Genomic DNA, 16,351 nt, shown 5'->3' on the forward strand with positions numbered 1-16,351 from the left:
CTTTCCCCTTCAGTTTGCTTTTAGAGAGCCAGAACCTCCGTGGCTCACATCTGACACCCCACAAAGCAGCGCTGCTGGAGGGCTGCAGGCACTGCTGCCCCGGAGCTGCACAAAGCCAGCCTGAGCTGCAGAACCACACCGGGAGAGATGCCCAGTGCCAGGGCGCAGTCGGGCACAGGCCACCCCAAGAGACACCAGTGCCCTGCCTGGTGCCTTGGCAGTGGGCAGGGGCGGTCAGGGTAACAGGGAAGTCACCATCAGAACAGCAATGGCCCCACATACACAGCTCAAAAATTGGCCACATTTTTGGAATTCCCTATTCCCCCACAAGTCAGGCAATTGTTGAAAGGACACACCACACTCTAAGGACACACCACACTTCTAGATCAACAGAATGGGGGAGTGGCCCAAGCAACACCGCAGTTGAGATTAAGTGAAGCTTTATATGTCTTTAATTTTTTAAATTTCTCCCCAGTGTGAGAAATTATACTAATTTCAAAACATTTTAAAGGTTTATTAAAACTTTATCAAAAATACAACAGAAGACTAAATGGAGAAAATATTACAGCGCTGGAGCAGAGGATTTCCTCACCACGTGCTCACCCACACAATGGAGGTTTCGCCTTTTAACCCTTTAGCCCCTGTCAAAGTTCTGTCCATCAACTCCTTCTTCACTGTCCAGTGGTGGAAATCACTTCCTTAAATCTTGATTGGAGCTCAGGTGCTGCCATAATAACGAACTGACCCTCCCAAATGTCCCAAACCCAGGCCAGCCCTGATAACAACACAAGGCGCTAAAACACAACTATAAATCTATAAAACTTCTCCTAACATATACACAGGATATTTGCCTTTTAATTGTGAGAGTCAACCATCTCATTCCTCATCTATCACACCAACAAAAAGGGAGTTGTGCCACACTGTGACAGGAGGGCAGCACATTCCTCATGCTTGGATTTGCAGGTGGATGAAACAAGCAGCAGCAATCCATGGTGCAGGACAAGCCAGAGGCCCCACACCAGGAAACTGTCCCTGAGACTGAAAACTCTGGTTTGTCCAACACCAGCAAGCCTGTGGAGCAGGGAGATGGAACGAAGAGCAGTCTGGGGTTGGGTACCCCTGCTCTGGGCTTTGCACAGTGACTGCAGGGTCAGTGCAGCCATGGGGTACCCACCTCACACCACTGCTGAATCCCACTGGATCAGCCTCACCTGGGCTAGGCAGGGCTTTGCTCCAGTCCAGCCTGCAGGGAAGCACAGCCCAGAGGCAGGAATGGTGCCAGTCTGCCCCCCTGGCACGGCCTGACAGCCGGACAGCTCTCCCCAGGAGCAGGAGGAGAATGGAGCTCACGCCTCAGTGCCCCTGCACAATGCTCCTGAGCCCAACCCAGCAGGGACCCAGAGCTGCAAACACATCCCCAATTCCACTTCCTTGCCTTGCAGCAGTGTGTATTTACCAAAGGCTCTCCTTGGCTTCTGAATAACAACATTCACCTCAGCTGCAGGAAGGTGCAGCATTATCATCACCTTCAGGAGGACAAGAAAACATTCCTCCATGCCGTGCTGCCACTTACACACACCCTTCCTTCCTGCTGGCTCCCTCTCTTTTCCCCCACAAAATTTATATCCCCACTGTGTAAACATCCAACAAGCTGCTCCCTATGTGCCCTTCCCTTTCCCTAACAGTGTGCAGTGGGATCATGTTGGATTCTCAGCACCTCCACCTGCATTTAGCTGAGGCTTTGCTGTTTCTGTTTCCTAGAAGGAAGGAAGGACAGAAGGACAGTGGCCCCATGGCCTGGCTCCTCCCCACCTGGGCTGTGGTCTAGTGAGAGATAATAAATAATAAGAGATAAAAGGAGATACAAGAGGGCTTATAAAGAGGGACAAGGACATTTATAAAGTTAGACAGTGATAGGAACAAGGGGAATGGCTTCCCACTGCCAGAGGGCAGGGTTAGATGGGATATTGGGAAGGAATTGTTCCCTGCGAATGTCAAGGCCAGCCTGGACAGGGCTTGGAACAATCTGGGCTAGTGGAAGGTGCTCCTGCACATGGCAGCAGTGACACAGAATGGCCTGTAAGGTCCATTCCAGCTCAAACCATTCTGGGATTCTGCTATCAGCTGTCCCTATGACCTTACAAAAAGAAAAAACCCACCACAATGCAAGTACAATTATATTCTCTTTCCTCAGCTGCTAAAAGTGCAGTTCATCATGGGAACCTGGCCATTACAAACTGTTAATTTTCAGTCACTGTTTTTGAGCAAAACCACAGGATTTCCAGTTGTAACACAACAGCGGATCCAGTTCACATGGAAATTTGATCCTTTATCTCCTGCTGGCTCTGTTCTTTAACACCTTGGTGACTACAGTCCAGTAAGTATTTCCTTTTACACCACGCAAAACTATGTCAGCAGTAAATACAAAAGGGTTTAAAAAAATGAGAAGAACAGGAATGAGACACTGAGGTGCTCGGTGTATGAAATTGGAGGAATGTTTGCTGTGGCTTTGAGCCACCTCCCCAGAAGACAAATCACAGTGAGCACCAAGAGCACCAACACAGCAGTGCAACTGTCATGGTCACAGCACCGCAACACGAGCCCAGGAAGAGCTGGACATCAGCTTCCAGCCTGGGTTTGGGCTGCCAGAACCACCCCATGGGCTTACACCCTGTCTCAGGCTTAGCTGGCTGTGTATCCTATTTCCCATCTGTCAGAGCTGGGGCAGTTCTCTGCTGTTCACTGGGCAGTTCTCTTGATCTGTCCCACAGCCAATCCTCCCTCCAGGAGATCTCTGCTGTTCATGGCCAGTGAGTGTCCCTGCAGGGCTGATCAAATTCCAGCATCCCATGGGGAGATGCTCCGGCCAGGGCAGGAGCCAAGCATTCCTACCTGGATACAATCTGAGCCTGGAACAGCACAGCAGCCTTTGCCCACTGCATTCCCAGAGGAGCAGCTTTCTCCTGCCCTGCATTGCCAGAGGAAGAGCAGGCCCATCTCCAGCAGCCCTGGAGCTTCAGAGGAAAACTGCAGCCTTGTGCAGGATCTCTGCTCCAGCAGAAGCACAGCTGGCACTGCAGGAGGGCTGAGCCCCCATGGGATGGGACTGTGCCACCACCCTGACACTCAGGGGGACAGGGCCTGCTCTGACTCTGGCAGTGGTGTTTTGTATTACTGTTTTTTTTTTTTTTTTCTAATAAAAGAACTGTTATTCCTAGTCCCACATCTTTGTCTGAGAGCCTCTTAGTTTTAAAATTGTGACAATTCAGAGGGAGAGCATTTACTTTTTCCATTTCAGGGGAGGCTCCTGCCTTCCTCAGCAGACACCTGGCTGTTCAAACCAAGACACACCCCTAAAGCAGAGGTGCTCCCCAAGCAGAGCATGGCTCCAGCCCAGCAGGAGAGAGGAGCAGGGATGCAGAGGACAGCTGAGTGCAGGAGGATTGTGGCAGTGTCAGGTTTAGAGCTGAACTCCATGACATCAAAAGGTCTTTTGGAACTTTAATGATTCTGTGACTTTGTTTGTGGCTTGTGTTCTGGAAGGAGATGCTGCAGAAGGGCTGGGAAAACCCCAACACGCCCAAACCTGCCACGTGGCAACACTCAAACTCCTCCAACACCTCTGGGCTCCTCACAAAGCTCAGCATCCTCCTGGGTTTCCCACATCTGCTTCTCCAGCAGAAAGAAGATCAGCTCCAGACACAGCCTTTAAGAAGATGGTAAGCTTGGAGAAGAGAAGGAAAGGATCATTTTAGAAGCTGTTTGCTCCTAAGGGGGCCTTTGGCTCAGTCCACCTGCACACCCTCAGGCAGCTCAACAACCACAGGGGCACAGTCATCAGGCTCTGCCTCAAAGTCCCATCTGAATTTCTTTGTCAGGTGAGCCTTGAACTTCTCAGCCTTGTTTCTCAGAGCCTCATCCACAGCAGAGCTGCACGTGCAGGAGAACAGCACCTGAAACAAAGAGCAGAGGTCAGCGAGAGCCCAGCCATGGCACCAGCTGGGGACCTCCTCCCTGCAGGGACACCAGGGAGCACCAGGAGAGAGCCAGGTTGGGATCTACACCCCGGGACTACTGCAGCTTTGGGGGGACCCAATCAAAGCCCACACTTCTCACCTCACAGCCCAAGCCCATCCTGCCTTCACACCACTGAGTCAGCATCACACACATCTGCACTCAGGTGAGAACTCTGTCTGAAGCAGGAGTGTGTTTGTAACTGAATTTGTGCTGTGGAATTCTGAAATATCCCAAAGGGTGAGCTAAGGAAAATGTCCTGACAGAAGGCATTTCAAAAAATTCAAATACGAGTAGGCAAATTTCCAGCAAGTGTCCAAAAGGCCAGCAAATAATTGCACTCCTCATTTCCATGGGTAGAGATCTCCCAAAGCATTTTTGTAATATGGTATTACCAATACTTCAGGATACAGAGGAAACTTAATGAAAATACCTTGAATGCCAGAAAGAAATGGGAGCTCTCTGGAAAAAGCTTGGTTATTCCCTTGTGCAGAGGGTGCTGAAGTGTGGAGGAACCTCTGCCTTCCACCCCCAAACACAAACCTATTAACACATCACAAATTCACAGCCTCTGCTGGACCTCAGGGGAAATCACCTGTGTGATGAACAGGGCACTGAGCCCCAGAGCCCAGCCCAGCCTGGTTCTGCTCCTCCTGAACTTGTGATCCAAAAGTAATTGCCATAAAAAGAAATCTCCTCTGGGGAAAACACAGCCTCTTATTTACTGAAAGCTGGATAAAACACTGACAATGAGCAGCAAAGTTCTCTGCTTTGTGGATGAATATTTGCCTTTTTCTTGCTCATTCTACTGGAAAACTGCCTCTTTCTAACAGAACTCTTACACAGCAATGCTGCTGGTAGGGAAAAAATGATTAGAAGATTATACTTCCCACTTCTTCTCAATGAACTGCACATTAAATTATTATTTCAAAAAGTTGTTGTTTTTTGTTGGGGTTTTTTTTTGTTTTTTTTTGTTTTTTTTTCTTTAAGCACTGGTAGGGGATAGAGTCACTAGTGGCTGTGCTGTGCTCTTCTTGCCTTGGATCAAACTCCAAAAATAAAGTTGCTGCTTCCAGAGCTGAGCAGGAGCTGCAGAGACAATGCCCTCCCCACAGCTCTGAGCATCTGCCCAGGGCCAGCTGAGGCAGAGAATTCTGAAATCTCTGTGTGAAGTGAGGGTAAGGCAAAGCCCAGAGCCTCCCTGGCCCCACTTCAGGGAAATCCCATGGGAGCAGAGCAGTGGAGAACTCAGTGAGGAGGGCCTCAGTTTGCAAGGCTTTTCTTTGTCACTGGGAATGTGGTGACTCCTGCCAGGGCTTAAGGGTGATCCTGACACCAGCACAGCTCCTGCTGAGGGAGCCCAGGGATGGACAAGACTCAGGCAGCCAGAAGCAGCAATAAGGGATTCCTAAATTCTCTTCAGGGAGAGAGAATGGCTGGTTGCCATATTCTGGGTACTGCTGTGAACTGACAGCACTGCTCTGAGCGTGCTGCAAACACACCTGGGCTGTCCAGTCCTGTAGTGGGATGGAAAAAAATCCAGCAACAGAAATAAAATGTAAATTAAAACCCTTCCAAGACTTGTAAGAATCACAACTGAAAAATCTGAAAGCCACTTGATTAAAGCAATGCTTCCCCAAATATTTTACCCAGCAATTAAACCCAAATACCTTCACCTTCCCCAGAAGTACAGCAAGAACTTGGGGTCAGCAAGGAGAGGAATGGAACTGCACCTGCAGCAGAGCTTCCTGCTGGGCTGATTCCCATGGCTCAGCTTTATCAGTGTGTCTGATTTGGGCTTTTTTTTTGTAAACTGAGCCAGTTTGCTGCACTGCCAGCATGGTCACCATCAGTGGGTAACTGCTTTCCCTGGGGCTGAGGCACAGACCTGCCCCAGCTGTCTCAGCAGAGACAGCATATTTTGCATTTTGGAGTAACCATAAATTCCCTCTGGAGAAGAACGTGACTACAGGAAATCCTCAGGTGTGCTAAGCAATGGAAAAACTTCTTAAACACCATCACTGCCCTTAGCTCAATAAAGCCTTGCTGCAGCTTCCCTGCACACTGAGCAAACCATTCCAAAAATCAGCATCATCAGTCCTTCATGCCAAAGTTTTGCGTGTTGTTTTTTCTTTTGAAGAATGAACGGCACTTTGGAAAAATTAAACAAACAGACACCACACTGCACTTGCCCAGCCTCTTTTGTAGCTGTTGAGCTGAAGCTCTTGCTGAATAACAGAGGGAAAAAGTCAAAGTAAAGCCCTGTGTGCTCAGACAGGCTCCCATCTCCCATACAGCTCAATTCCTTTGGCAGTTTCTCCCCAGATGTGATGGATGCCCTCCCTCCCACTCCATTTCCCAGGGAACAGCCCCAAACACACCTGTAAGGTGCTGGTTAAAAAGTTGTCCTGGGAAACAATGTCCACAAAAAAATCTGCTGGGATCTCGTTGAGCTGGTGATAGAGCACAGAAATGAGGTTGATGTAAAGGTCTTGGTACTTCCCTATGGCAGTCTCTGAGCGGCACAGGATGTTCAGGAGCCTCTTCCAGTGCTCAAAGGCATCATACACGTTCCCAATCAGGAAGCAGATGAAAGCAAACTGCAGCTCAGCTGTGTGGGTTCAGAGAAGGGAAACAAAACAAAACACGTAAGACTAAACAGATATCCTGGGAATGTGTCCTCTGCAAAGCTCTGCAAATGATTTCTAAGTTCTGGTTTGGCTTTTGCAAAGTGCATTCACACTTCAAACACTGACCCTGTGCTGCTCTTCAGCTGGAGCAAAGCAAAGCAGGACAGGGCAGGTCACCTGTAACTGTGATTATCAGCACTGGAGAGGGACTCTACAGACAGCAAACAACACCAAACAACAGCCCAAACATCAAGGCAGACCCTGCTGTTATTCTGTGAGTGCTCAGCCTCCCTGTGCTGAGTGTCCAGCACCACATGGGACTGCAAACACTACTGTCCTGGAATTCTGGGAGAGGTCAGCAGTGCCTCAACGAGTGTGTCTGCCTTGTTGAATTAAGAGCCAAGGTTCATCACACTGGATGCTTGGTAACGGCTGCTTTGCCACCATTCCCTAAGGTAATTTTTTCTCTCTACATCCTACAGTTGTCTTTGGTAATTTTGACAAAGAATAAATTGTTTAACGTTAACATACAAAAAAATGGAAGGGACAAAAAAAGGTTTATTCCAAACCTGGGTTCCAGCTGAGAGGGCTCCTCCCTCCATCCTGCAACAAAACAAACCCCTGCTCCAGAACCTCCATAAACCCAGCATTTATTTGTATCACAGGTTGCAAAATAGGGTGGGGAGCAGTCGAGCTCTGGGAGGTGTGGTGTCCCCACAGTAGGGGTGGCACAGCCTGGGCACTGCCACTGTCACCAGCAGCACATGGAACACATGGAGCTGGGCCAGGAGGGGCCGGTCCCTGCAGCAGGAATCAGGCCCATAGCCCCTGCCCAGCCCAACAGGAACTGTTGTTTGGGGGTGCCCATCCCCACTCGATGCTCCCAGGACTCTGTAAGGTATGTCCTCAAGAGGTTCCCTGAACAGGTAAGGTGCCAGACACCAGGGCCACCTGTGACAGCTGCTTTTGACTTCATCAGGGGCAATCTGGGCTGCAGCACCATGTAGCCACATCAGAGAGTCACAGAACAGAATTACAGAATATCCTGAGTGAGAAGGGACCCCCAGGGATCATCCAGCCCAGCCCCAACCCTGCACAGACCCCCCAACAACCCCACCCTGGGCACCCCTGGCAGCGCTGTCCAAACCCTCCTGGAGCTCTGGCAGCCTCGGGGCCGTGCCCATTCCCTGGGGAGCCTGGGCAGTGCCAGCAGCTCTGGGGAAGAACCTTTTCCTAATATCCAACTTAAATTTCCCCTGGTAGCTCCAGCTGTTCCCTCGGGTGCTCTCTCTGGTCACACAGAAGAGAGATCGCAGCTGCCCCTCGGGAGGAGCTGCAGCTCTGGCCTCAGCCTGCTCCAGACCATGGCAACAGCCCCTGGGGCTGCTAAAAACTCCACAGGCTTCTTTCCTGCACTGAAGAGACCGCTCGGCACGCCAGGGAACAGGCACAGGCTGCACCCCGGAGCACAGAAATGACATTTCCACCCCGGAGCACAGAAATGACATTTTCCCGGGCGGTGCTCACCGAGCAGGCCCAGCGGCCGGCCGGGGTAGCGCTGCTCCATCACCCGCTGCAGGGCGTAGCTCAGGTCCATGCTGTGCCGGGTGATCTCCTCGGGGGTGGCCCCGTCGGGGAAGGCCTGCCGGGGCAGCTCGGAGAAGCGGATCTGGGTGCCGGCCCGCGGCCGCATGCGGGGCAGCCGGGCCAGGCCCTCGGCGTAGCTGCGGCACTCGGCGCCCAGCGGCGGCCGGCGCTGACCGGCGCGGTCCCGCGTGTGCCGCCCCGCCGCCTCGGGCAGCACCTCGGCGAAGGCGCAGATCTGGCCGCTCTCGGGCTGCAGCTCCTCGGCCGCCGCCTCGCTGATGAAGTTGCTCAGCGACACCCACTTCTTCAGCGTCTCGTAGGGGTAGGGCCCCAGGAAGGGGTCCAGCTCCCGCAGGCTGTCCCGCAGCGCCTCGCCCTGCTCGGGCGGCTCGGGCCGCACGGCCTCGCCCGCGGGGTCCCAGCGCAGCACCCGCACCTCGCGGCGCCGCAGGCTGAGGAATCGGCCGGAGCGCGGCCCCGCGTCCCGCCCGCCGGCGCCGGCCGCGCTGCAGTGCACGAAGTGCAGCCCCGGCGGCACCATCTTCACGCCGCGGAACCGCGGCCCCACGGCCCACGCGCTGTAGTCGATGCCGAACTCGGTGCCCTCGGGCACGTCCAGCACCACCACGGCCGCGCCCTCGAAGAAGAGCTGCCGGGCCAGCTCGGGGTCCGACCGCAGGGCCGCCATGGCCGGGCCGCACCGAGCGCCGAGCGGCCCTGCCCGGATATCCGGGCCCGGCGGTTCCGGGCACGGCGGCGGGAGGAGCCTCCGGCCTGCACGGCCCGCCCGAGCGCGGGGAGCTCCCCGGGCCGGCCGCTGCAGCGGTGCCCGGTGGACAGCATGCCTCCGGCTCGGTCCCTGCTCGGTCCCTGTCCCCACCGCCCATCCCAAGCCCCCGTCCCGGCGCTGCTCCTCTTCACCTCTCCGTGGCTGGCGGCTGCTCCCCGCTGACCCATTGTCCCCAAAGCCGATCCCCAGGCCCTCCAGCTGCCTGCTATTCCCCTGGGCCCCCGTGCTCCCAGCCCCGCAGAGGGACAGACGGACAAGAGCCGTGCCTGGGACTGATGGACCGAGAGACCCCCCGGGAGAGACACACGGGGACCCTAATTGTGACACACAAACCCTTAGAAGGACAGACACTGTCCCAGCACCACATCCTGCCTTCCAGGACAACAGGCAGGCTCGGGGTCCCCAGAGATGGGCAGTTCCCAGCACCTCCCCGCATCCCGAGCATTCTCGCAAGCACCTTCGCTGCGCCGCGCTGTGTCCGACGCTCAGCACCTGCCACACGAAGCCGCCCCCGGCTCCAGCAGCCGCAGCTCCCGACCCGGCAATATCTTCATCTGCCCACGGTGCGCTGAGAGCCCACCTGCAGAACTGCGCCCAGCTCCGGGCTCTGCAGCTCTGGAGGGGTGTGGAGATGTTAGAAAGAGTCCAGAGGTGGCCGTGGAGATGCTCCAAGGGCTGGAGCCCCTCTGCTCTGGACCCAGGCTGGGAGAGGTGGGGGTGCTCAGCTGGAGAACTGAAGGCTCCAGGGAGAACTCAGAGCCCCTTCCAGTGCCCAGAGGGGCTCCAGGAGAGCTGGGGAGGGACTGGGGACAAGGGCCTGGAATGCCAGGACACAGGGACACAGGGAATGGCTTCCCGCTGCCAGAGGGCAGGGATGGGTGGGATATTGGGAGGGAATTCTTCCCTGTGAGGGAGGTCAGGCCCTGGCACAGGGTGCCCAGAGCAGCTGTGGCTGCCCCTTGATCCCTGTAAGTGTCAAAGAACAGGTTGGATGGGGCTCGGAGCAGCCTGGTCTAGTCAAAGGTGTCCCTGTCTGTAGCAGGGGATGGAACAGGATGAGGTTTATATTCCCTTCCAGCCCAAACCATTCTGGGATTCTGTGATTTCCACAGAAAATTCTTCTCTTTACACAAAGCCCAGTATTTCCATGTGCAGTGCTCCCGTTGCAAGGTTCCCCCTTCAATTCTCCATCCTCTCAGTAGGAAAGAGTTCACTGAGGCCCAAGGCTGATTTAGCATCAAACACATTTATTTCACTTTTATTGAATACAAGAACAGTGAGCACACACGCATACACCACTGAGCACTGAAAAGGAGTATGACCAAAGGGGGAGAAGGAGAACAAGGGAAGAGAAAAGGAGAGTTAGTGAAGGAACAACAGAGCGTTGCAGTTGGTCGGTAAGGTGCTTCTCAAATAAAAATAAATATTATTATTATTATTGTTACTGTTATTATTACTCATGCAATTGCAGGCCAGGTTCAGAATGAATTTGTAGGATTGGGTAAAAACAGGCACTCATGTCTCCCACCCCCTTCCACAGAAAAGGCCCCTGGAAGAAAACAAGCAGTGGCCAGCTATCCGAAACAGAGCGTGGTGATGGGCAGGCTGGGGCTGAGCAGCAGTAAGCCACACCTCGCCAGGAGAACAAGCAGTGAGCTTTTTTTATTTCCTTTTCTTTTTTTTTTTTTAAAAAAAAAAAAAAAGGTTTTGACAGTGCCACCCATGAACACGCTGTGGGAGCCAGGGGCTGCTCACTGCAAACAAAACTCACGGCAGCCCAAGCGCACAGGGAGCCTCACTCTGTAAGGCTGCTCAATCCCATGGGAACCTTTGCTTCCCAGGCTGGGCACAGCCCCAAAAGCAACTCTGTAGGGTCACAGCAGCCTTGGGTGGGCTGTGGAGGTGCCCCAGCCAGGTGGACTCCCCCAACCCTGAACTGTGCCAGGTACGGGTGAACGCCCTCCAACCACTCCTGGCAGTGCCACTGCTGGGTACGGCTAGTTTGGGTGCATTGGGAAAACAAACGAGAGAAAAGGAGCCTCTTTGCAACTGCCCTAAGTGCTGTTAGGCTATAGCTGTGCTCCCTGGAGGTGCGTGGCTGGCAGCTGGGGATGGGCACTGGCACTGGCAGCAGCCCCTTTCCTTCCACACCTCTCTGCCAGGAGAACACTCACGGGTGAGCAGTGCCAGGGAGCAGCTCCCTGCTGGGACAATGCAGGTGGGAGCAGGGTCTGCCCACGGCATCCTCATGACTCAGGCGCTCCTGCTCGGGCATCCTGCGAGCCCTGGCAGGGCCTGGCAGAACACACCTGGTCCTGGGCACAGCCTGTGTCAGGGGTGGGAGACTAAAGGCAAAATGGTGCAGAATCATGGGCCCTTCTGTTTCTGCAGGAGCTAGAGACAATTCCAAGAAGGAAACCCATTTCTTTCCTTTCTTTTCCTTTCTGGTTTTGGTTGGGAGCCTACCTGAACTGCCTGGTTCACAGTGTATGAGGCCCTGGGCTTGGCCCACGATCCCCTTCCCAAGGCAGCCCTGGAGGAGCCTGTGTCTGAAGGCTGAGCTGGGAGCAGCTCCACTGACACCTCCTGGGCTCTCCCATCCAGCTGGGACGCTAGGGACACTCTGCAGGGATGGACACAGCATGCTCCCTGCACTGCCCATCCCTGGGCAGACAGGGGAGCACTGCCACGGCCCTGCCAGTGCTGTCCCCGGCCCTGTGCCATCACACCTCTGGTAGTGGGGGAGGCAGGGCACAAACAGCCCCTCTGCCTTTGACCCTACTACAAAACTCAAGTGCCTCCATTACTGGGATCCAGAAACAAAGCAAATCCACCCCACCCACCGGCAGGGCTCCTGCAGGGGAGCCCCGAGCCCTGTGGCTCCCACCTCCCAGCTGACCCCGTGGCTCTGGGGGGCTAGCAGCCCATCCTGGGAGCCCATCCTGCCTACGGCTGTTGGAGCTGGAGCCTTCCGTGCCCCTCCAGGTGACCGCCGCCCCTCCAAACCTCACCACCACACAGATCACCAGCAGGACATTCCTGTCCCTCACCCTCTCCCCTTCCCCCCCAGCCAGCAGCGGCCAAAACCTTTCCCATTCCTTCCTGTGGGACTCAGAGTCCCACGTGTGATCTAAGAGTCTCCAAGTACACCAACCACAGTCAATCCAAGAGTTAACCATTTTAAAATGTTGGCATCATCCGTACCAGCACTGTTGAATTATTTCAGCATTGTTCCCTCCCTCCCCCTCTGTTATATAGAATAATATACAGAACTGAAATGCACATCCATATGAAACCCCACAGGCTGCTCGATAGAGATGAGAAACCATGTACATATCATTTCCTTTGTTTGAAATGAAACCCATTCCTAAATACCTTCAGAGAACAAGAGGTTGGACAAGTGCACAGAGAAGATAAGGAAGGGAAGTGGGAGGAGTTAACAGAACCCCCAAAAATGCAAAAAACCAGCATGGAATGAGGAGAAGGGTGAAATGACACTTGCGAATTGGAAAATAACTCTAAGGTCATAACTTGAATGTTTTTCTCTCTTCTTTCCAGAGGTGGGGAAGGGTTTTGCTTCTGCTTGTGGTTTTTTTACTTCAGTTTGCTTACTTGCTTTGTTGCAAAGCAGTTTTCCTTTCCATTCAGTGTGCAACAAATGAACTCATGATTGTGTGTCCTTTCATGTAACATGCAAGATGGTGGCTTATTGTATTGTTACCAAGATTATTGTTATTATTATGACTTTTTAAATCTGATTTGATCACTAATCCAGGAAATTCTTCAATTTATCTGCAGAGGGTTGGCTTTGTTTGTTGGTGGCGTTGTTTGCTATTCATTTCCAGCATGTAGCAGCAGTGCAAGGATGCATTTTGTTTCCTGTTTATATATATATATATATATATATATGTGTGTGTGTGTAGGTATGTATATATATATATAATATATTTGTTATTCCTTTTTTAAAAATGTTTGTCTCTTGCCATGAACATTGCAGCCAGGATGTCTATGTCTTGCTGACAAATCCAGCATGAAGGCTCCTTCTCCCCTGTTCTCCAGGTTGGAATACAGATGTTGGCTTCCAGGAACGTGTTGGTCAAGATTCCTGTGCAAGGCAGATGGAAAGGACCAAGTCATGGAGTGCCAATCCATGGAGGCTCCCCATCCACTGGACAGAACCTTTGCAAACACTTGGGGCCACAGTTTGCATTTAATTAGCAGGAGCTCTGGTAATTAGCAGGAATTCAGGCTCTGGGCTGGTGTTGGTGCATGAAGGACATGAGGGGAGTTGCCACTCCCTCACTTTAAGACATTCAACTAAAACTGGGTGGATCCTATGGATGTAGGAATGTCTGGACTTGTTTGTACTGTGGGACAGGGTGAGGCAGCTCCACCAGCCTCTCATGACCTTCCCAGCTGCATTGCTGGTCGCTTTTCCAGGCTTAAAAGCTGCCAATCAGAACCTTCATATGATAAAGAAATGGAAAATCCCAGTTCCGAGGAGCCTCTCCAAAAGCACCTGCAGCCTGGCTGCTGTCAGAGCCCCTCAACTGTTCCCTCTCCTCTCCTCCTCTGTTCCCACTGCTCCCACACAGGGGTCTGGTGGCTGTGTCAACCCAGAGGAACTGCATCTCCTGGTGGACAGGGGGAATGGGGTCAAAGAGGGGATTTAGGGTGGGGCAGGACTCCCCAAGTACTAGAGAAGTGTCTGGGACTGTGACAGCTTTGATGTGTCTGCAGGGAGGTGCAAACCTTGTGTGCTGCTGCCTACACCTGTGTGTGTATAAAAATTCAACCTGGGGATCTGAGTGGGACCGAAAGCCTGTACAGTTTTTATAAAGAAATTATCATTTCTGCTAACATTGTTCTGATACTTTGGCTTTGCATAACCTGTAGCCAAGTGCCTCAGCCTACTCACAAACCTGAGGTCCCCTTATTCCCTTCCCACCCCAGGGGGATGAGGAGGTCTTTCCAGGTCCTTTCCTTTTTACATCAAATGCCTCTGAGCCCTGTGCTGAGCAGGACAGCAGGGTGACATCTACAGCATTGCTTTCAGTGGCATGGTAGTGGCTTCCTGACCACAACCAGGTGGCCGTGCCCAGAGCCACCATGCCAGCATCTGTGGCTGATGGGGACCAGAGACTGCGACGTGTTACACCATTACCAGCAGGTGTAAATCACACCTGGCAGCTTCTCCACCTACCTGAGGTTTCTTGTCCCTTTCCTCTGGAGAGGGCTCTGTTTCTCTGTACACCACAGCTTTGGTTACCAGCATGTCAGGATGCTGGAGTTTTGCCTCTTTGATTGCTAAAGCCAGTGCCTGGAAAGCAGAAGGGTGAGAGAGAGCATTTATCCTCCCTCTCTTGCAATCAGGCACCCTGACTGCAGCCAGAAAGCAGCTGAGTAGCACTCCAGGGAGCAGAGTGGGATTCCAGGAGGATAGGGGCTCACAGCTGAACCCACAGCAGCCTGGCAGAAGAGGCTGAAGCCCAGCATGGGAATCCAGCATGATTGGGAATTCATCCATGACTCAGAGCCCTCATGAGCTGCCTTTCTCTGCTGTTTTTCTGTGCAGATGTGCTACTGAAACCTGGGCAGAGGAAAACACTAGAAAAATCTACAGGAATTATATCAAATTCATTATTATAATTCTAAAAATTATTTCAGAGCCTTTTAATTACTTTATCTCTTTATTTTTTTTCTTAAGTAACAAATCCCAAAGGGTGAGGCAACAGGAAAGTGACCCTGTGGACCTAAAGACTTGTGTCAGTCTTTGTTATTTCATCCCAAAAGTGTGTCACTTTTTGTCCTCTGACACTGAGGCACCGTCACCTGGAGAGGCTCAATCTGTAGTGAGATTGTGCTGGAAGAGAGAGGTGACCTGGGTCACTTTGGAGTATTTCAACAGAGAAAGGGCACCTAGAAATGTGTTTATGACTGTAAAAAATTCATGCCATCACTTTGTTCTGCACTGGGATGTGACCTTTGCCATGGTTTCATGGTGGGAGATGGCCTGAGGGTCACTGCACCTGTGGGAATCCACCCTGCTGGACAGGTCTGGGGCCTCGACGGTCAGTTTTTGGCCAAAAGCAGTAAGCAGGTTAAGCCAGAAGTAGAAACATGCAGTGCTGCATCCAGGGACAGCCAGAAGCGGGCAAAGGCAGAGCATCCTGCTCCTACCTGGTCCTGGTCCACATCTTCATCTCCTGTGATGATGATGCGCTTCTCTATCCGGGTCTCGGAGAACCCTCCTTTCACAGTCTGCGTGAGGAAAAGGAGAGCTCTCAGTCCTGTCCCAGCAGCCAGCTCCAGGCAAGGGAACTCTGCCACAGGAGCAGGAACAGCACCAGCATCCCCTCAGGAACTGTCCTGTAATCCAGCAGAGCTCCCACTGCCCTTGACTCAGGGAGAAGTGTGGCACACAGCAGCCCCCAGCAGGGAAGGAGAAGGGCTGGGGCAGGTGCCAAGCACCCTCCTGCTGCTCAGCTCCCTCACAGAGCTGCTGCTATCTTTACAGAATCACAGAATCACTGAGGCTGGCAAAGCTCTCTGAGATCACCAAGCCCAACTGTTCTCTCAGCACTGCCAAGGCCACCACTGACCATGTCCTCAGGTGCCACAGTTATGCATCTTTGAAACCCCTCCAGGGATGGGACTCCACCACTGCCCTGGGCAGCCTGTGCCAGTGCTTGGAAACCCTTTCTGTGAGGAAATTTTCCCAAATATCCAATCTAAACCTCCCCTGGTGCAACTTGAGGCCATTTCCTCTCATCCTGTCCCTCGTTCCCTGGAAGAAAAGCATGTATTTAATCTGGGGATGCGATGGCCATGGGTGAGACCCTGTGCTGCAGCCTCGTCTCCTTCACTTCCCACCCCTGGCCTGCCCCTGGCTGAATGTACACCCCTGGCTGTGCCTGCCTGCTGTGGTCACACCTGGCTGCATGGCACAGGCAGCACCCAGGGCACACAGCACTCGCGGGATTGCCGTTCCCATGGGACAGCACACAGCTCTTGGCTTGTTGGAAGGAGAGGGGCCCTTTCTGCTGTACCTAGCACAATATAAATCCACCCATCCCCTAATTCCAGTGGCCTTCAGGAAGCCCTGGAGCTGCTCTCACCTTGGTAACGTGGGTGGTGGTGGAGGTGGAGAGCGTTTCCGCAGTGGCGCTGAATATGCTGGTGAGCACCTCCTTGCCAGCGGAGCCGCCCGAGATCTGCGGGACACGAGCAGTGCACTCAGGGACATCCTGGGAAGCCCCAGCCCAGCTCCCAGCCAGCCAGGACCTCCCACTGGGATGTACCCACTCAGCCAAGCATGGGAGGGGAGAGC

General features: G+C 53.1%; 2 protein-coding genes across 4 annotated transcripts in view; both read right to left on the reverse strand.

Annotated features, from left to right (window-relative positions):
• Window positions 1–3,488: 3,488 nt before the first annotated feature.
• Window positions 3,489–8,948, reverse strand: AAR2 (AAR2 splicing factor). Its single transcript, XM_041490491.1, has 3 exons — window positions 8,172–8,948; window positions 6,396–6,625; window positions 3,489–3,953 (listed from the first exon to the last, which is right to left on the reverse strand). Exons 1-3 carry the CDS (start codon window positions 8,917–8,919, stop codon window positions 3,786–3,788), a joined length of 1,146 nt encoding a protein of 381 aa, XP_041346425.1. The 5' UTR covers window positions 8,920–8,948; the 3' UTR covers window positions 3,489–3,785.
• A 1,300-nt stretch (window positions 8,949–10,248) lies between these two features.
• The window catches only part of EPB41L1 (erythrocyte membrane protein band 4.1 like 1), a 61,584-nt gene continuing 55,481 nt past the window's right edge, over window positions 10,249–16,351 (reverse strand). For all 3 annotated transcript variants that reach the window (XM_041490498.1, XM_041490497.1, XM_041490499.1), the window contains 4 exons: window positions 16,140–16,235; window positions 15,202–15,282; window positions 14,225–14,341; window positions 10,249–13,126 (listed from right to left, as the gene is read on the reverse strand). In XM_041490498.1, the coding sequence (XP_041346432.1) occupies window positions 13,118–13,126; window positions 14,225–14,341; window positions 15,202–15,282; window positions 16,140–16,235 (303 nt within the window). In that variant the 3' untranslated portion in view covers window positions 10,249–13,117. The remainder of the gene's footprint in view (window positions 13,127–14,224; window positions 14,342–15,201; window positions 15,283–16,139; window positions 16,236–16,351) is intronic.

This window comes from Pyrgilauda ruficollis, unplaced genomic scaffold (genome assembly GCF_017590135.1).
Source record: "Pyrgilauda ruficollis isolate IOZ18807 unplaced genomic scaffold, ASM1759013v1 scaffold123, whole genome shotgun sequence".
Lineage (NCBI taxonomy): Eukaryota > Metazoa > Chordata > Aves > Passeriformes > Passeridae > Pyrgilauda > Pyrgilauda ruficollis.

Bases quoted from the DNA above. Each gene is read 5' to 3' on its own strand.
- AAR2 (XM_041490491.1), bottom strand. From the start codon at position 8,919: ATGGCGGCCCTGCGGTCGGACCCCGAGCTGGCCCGGCAGCTCTTCTTC. The intron at 6,626-8,171 runs GTGAGCACCGCC...GAACCCACACAG, and splicing joins CCGGCCGCTGGGCCTGCTCG to CTGAGCTGCAGTTTGCTTTC. The intron at 3,954-6,395 runs GTGTGTTTGGGG...TCTTTGTTTCAG, and splicing joins TTTTAACCAGCACCTTACAG to GTGCTGTTCTCCTGCACGTG.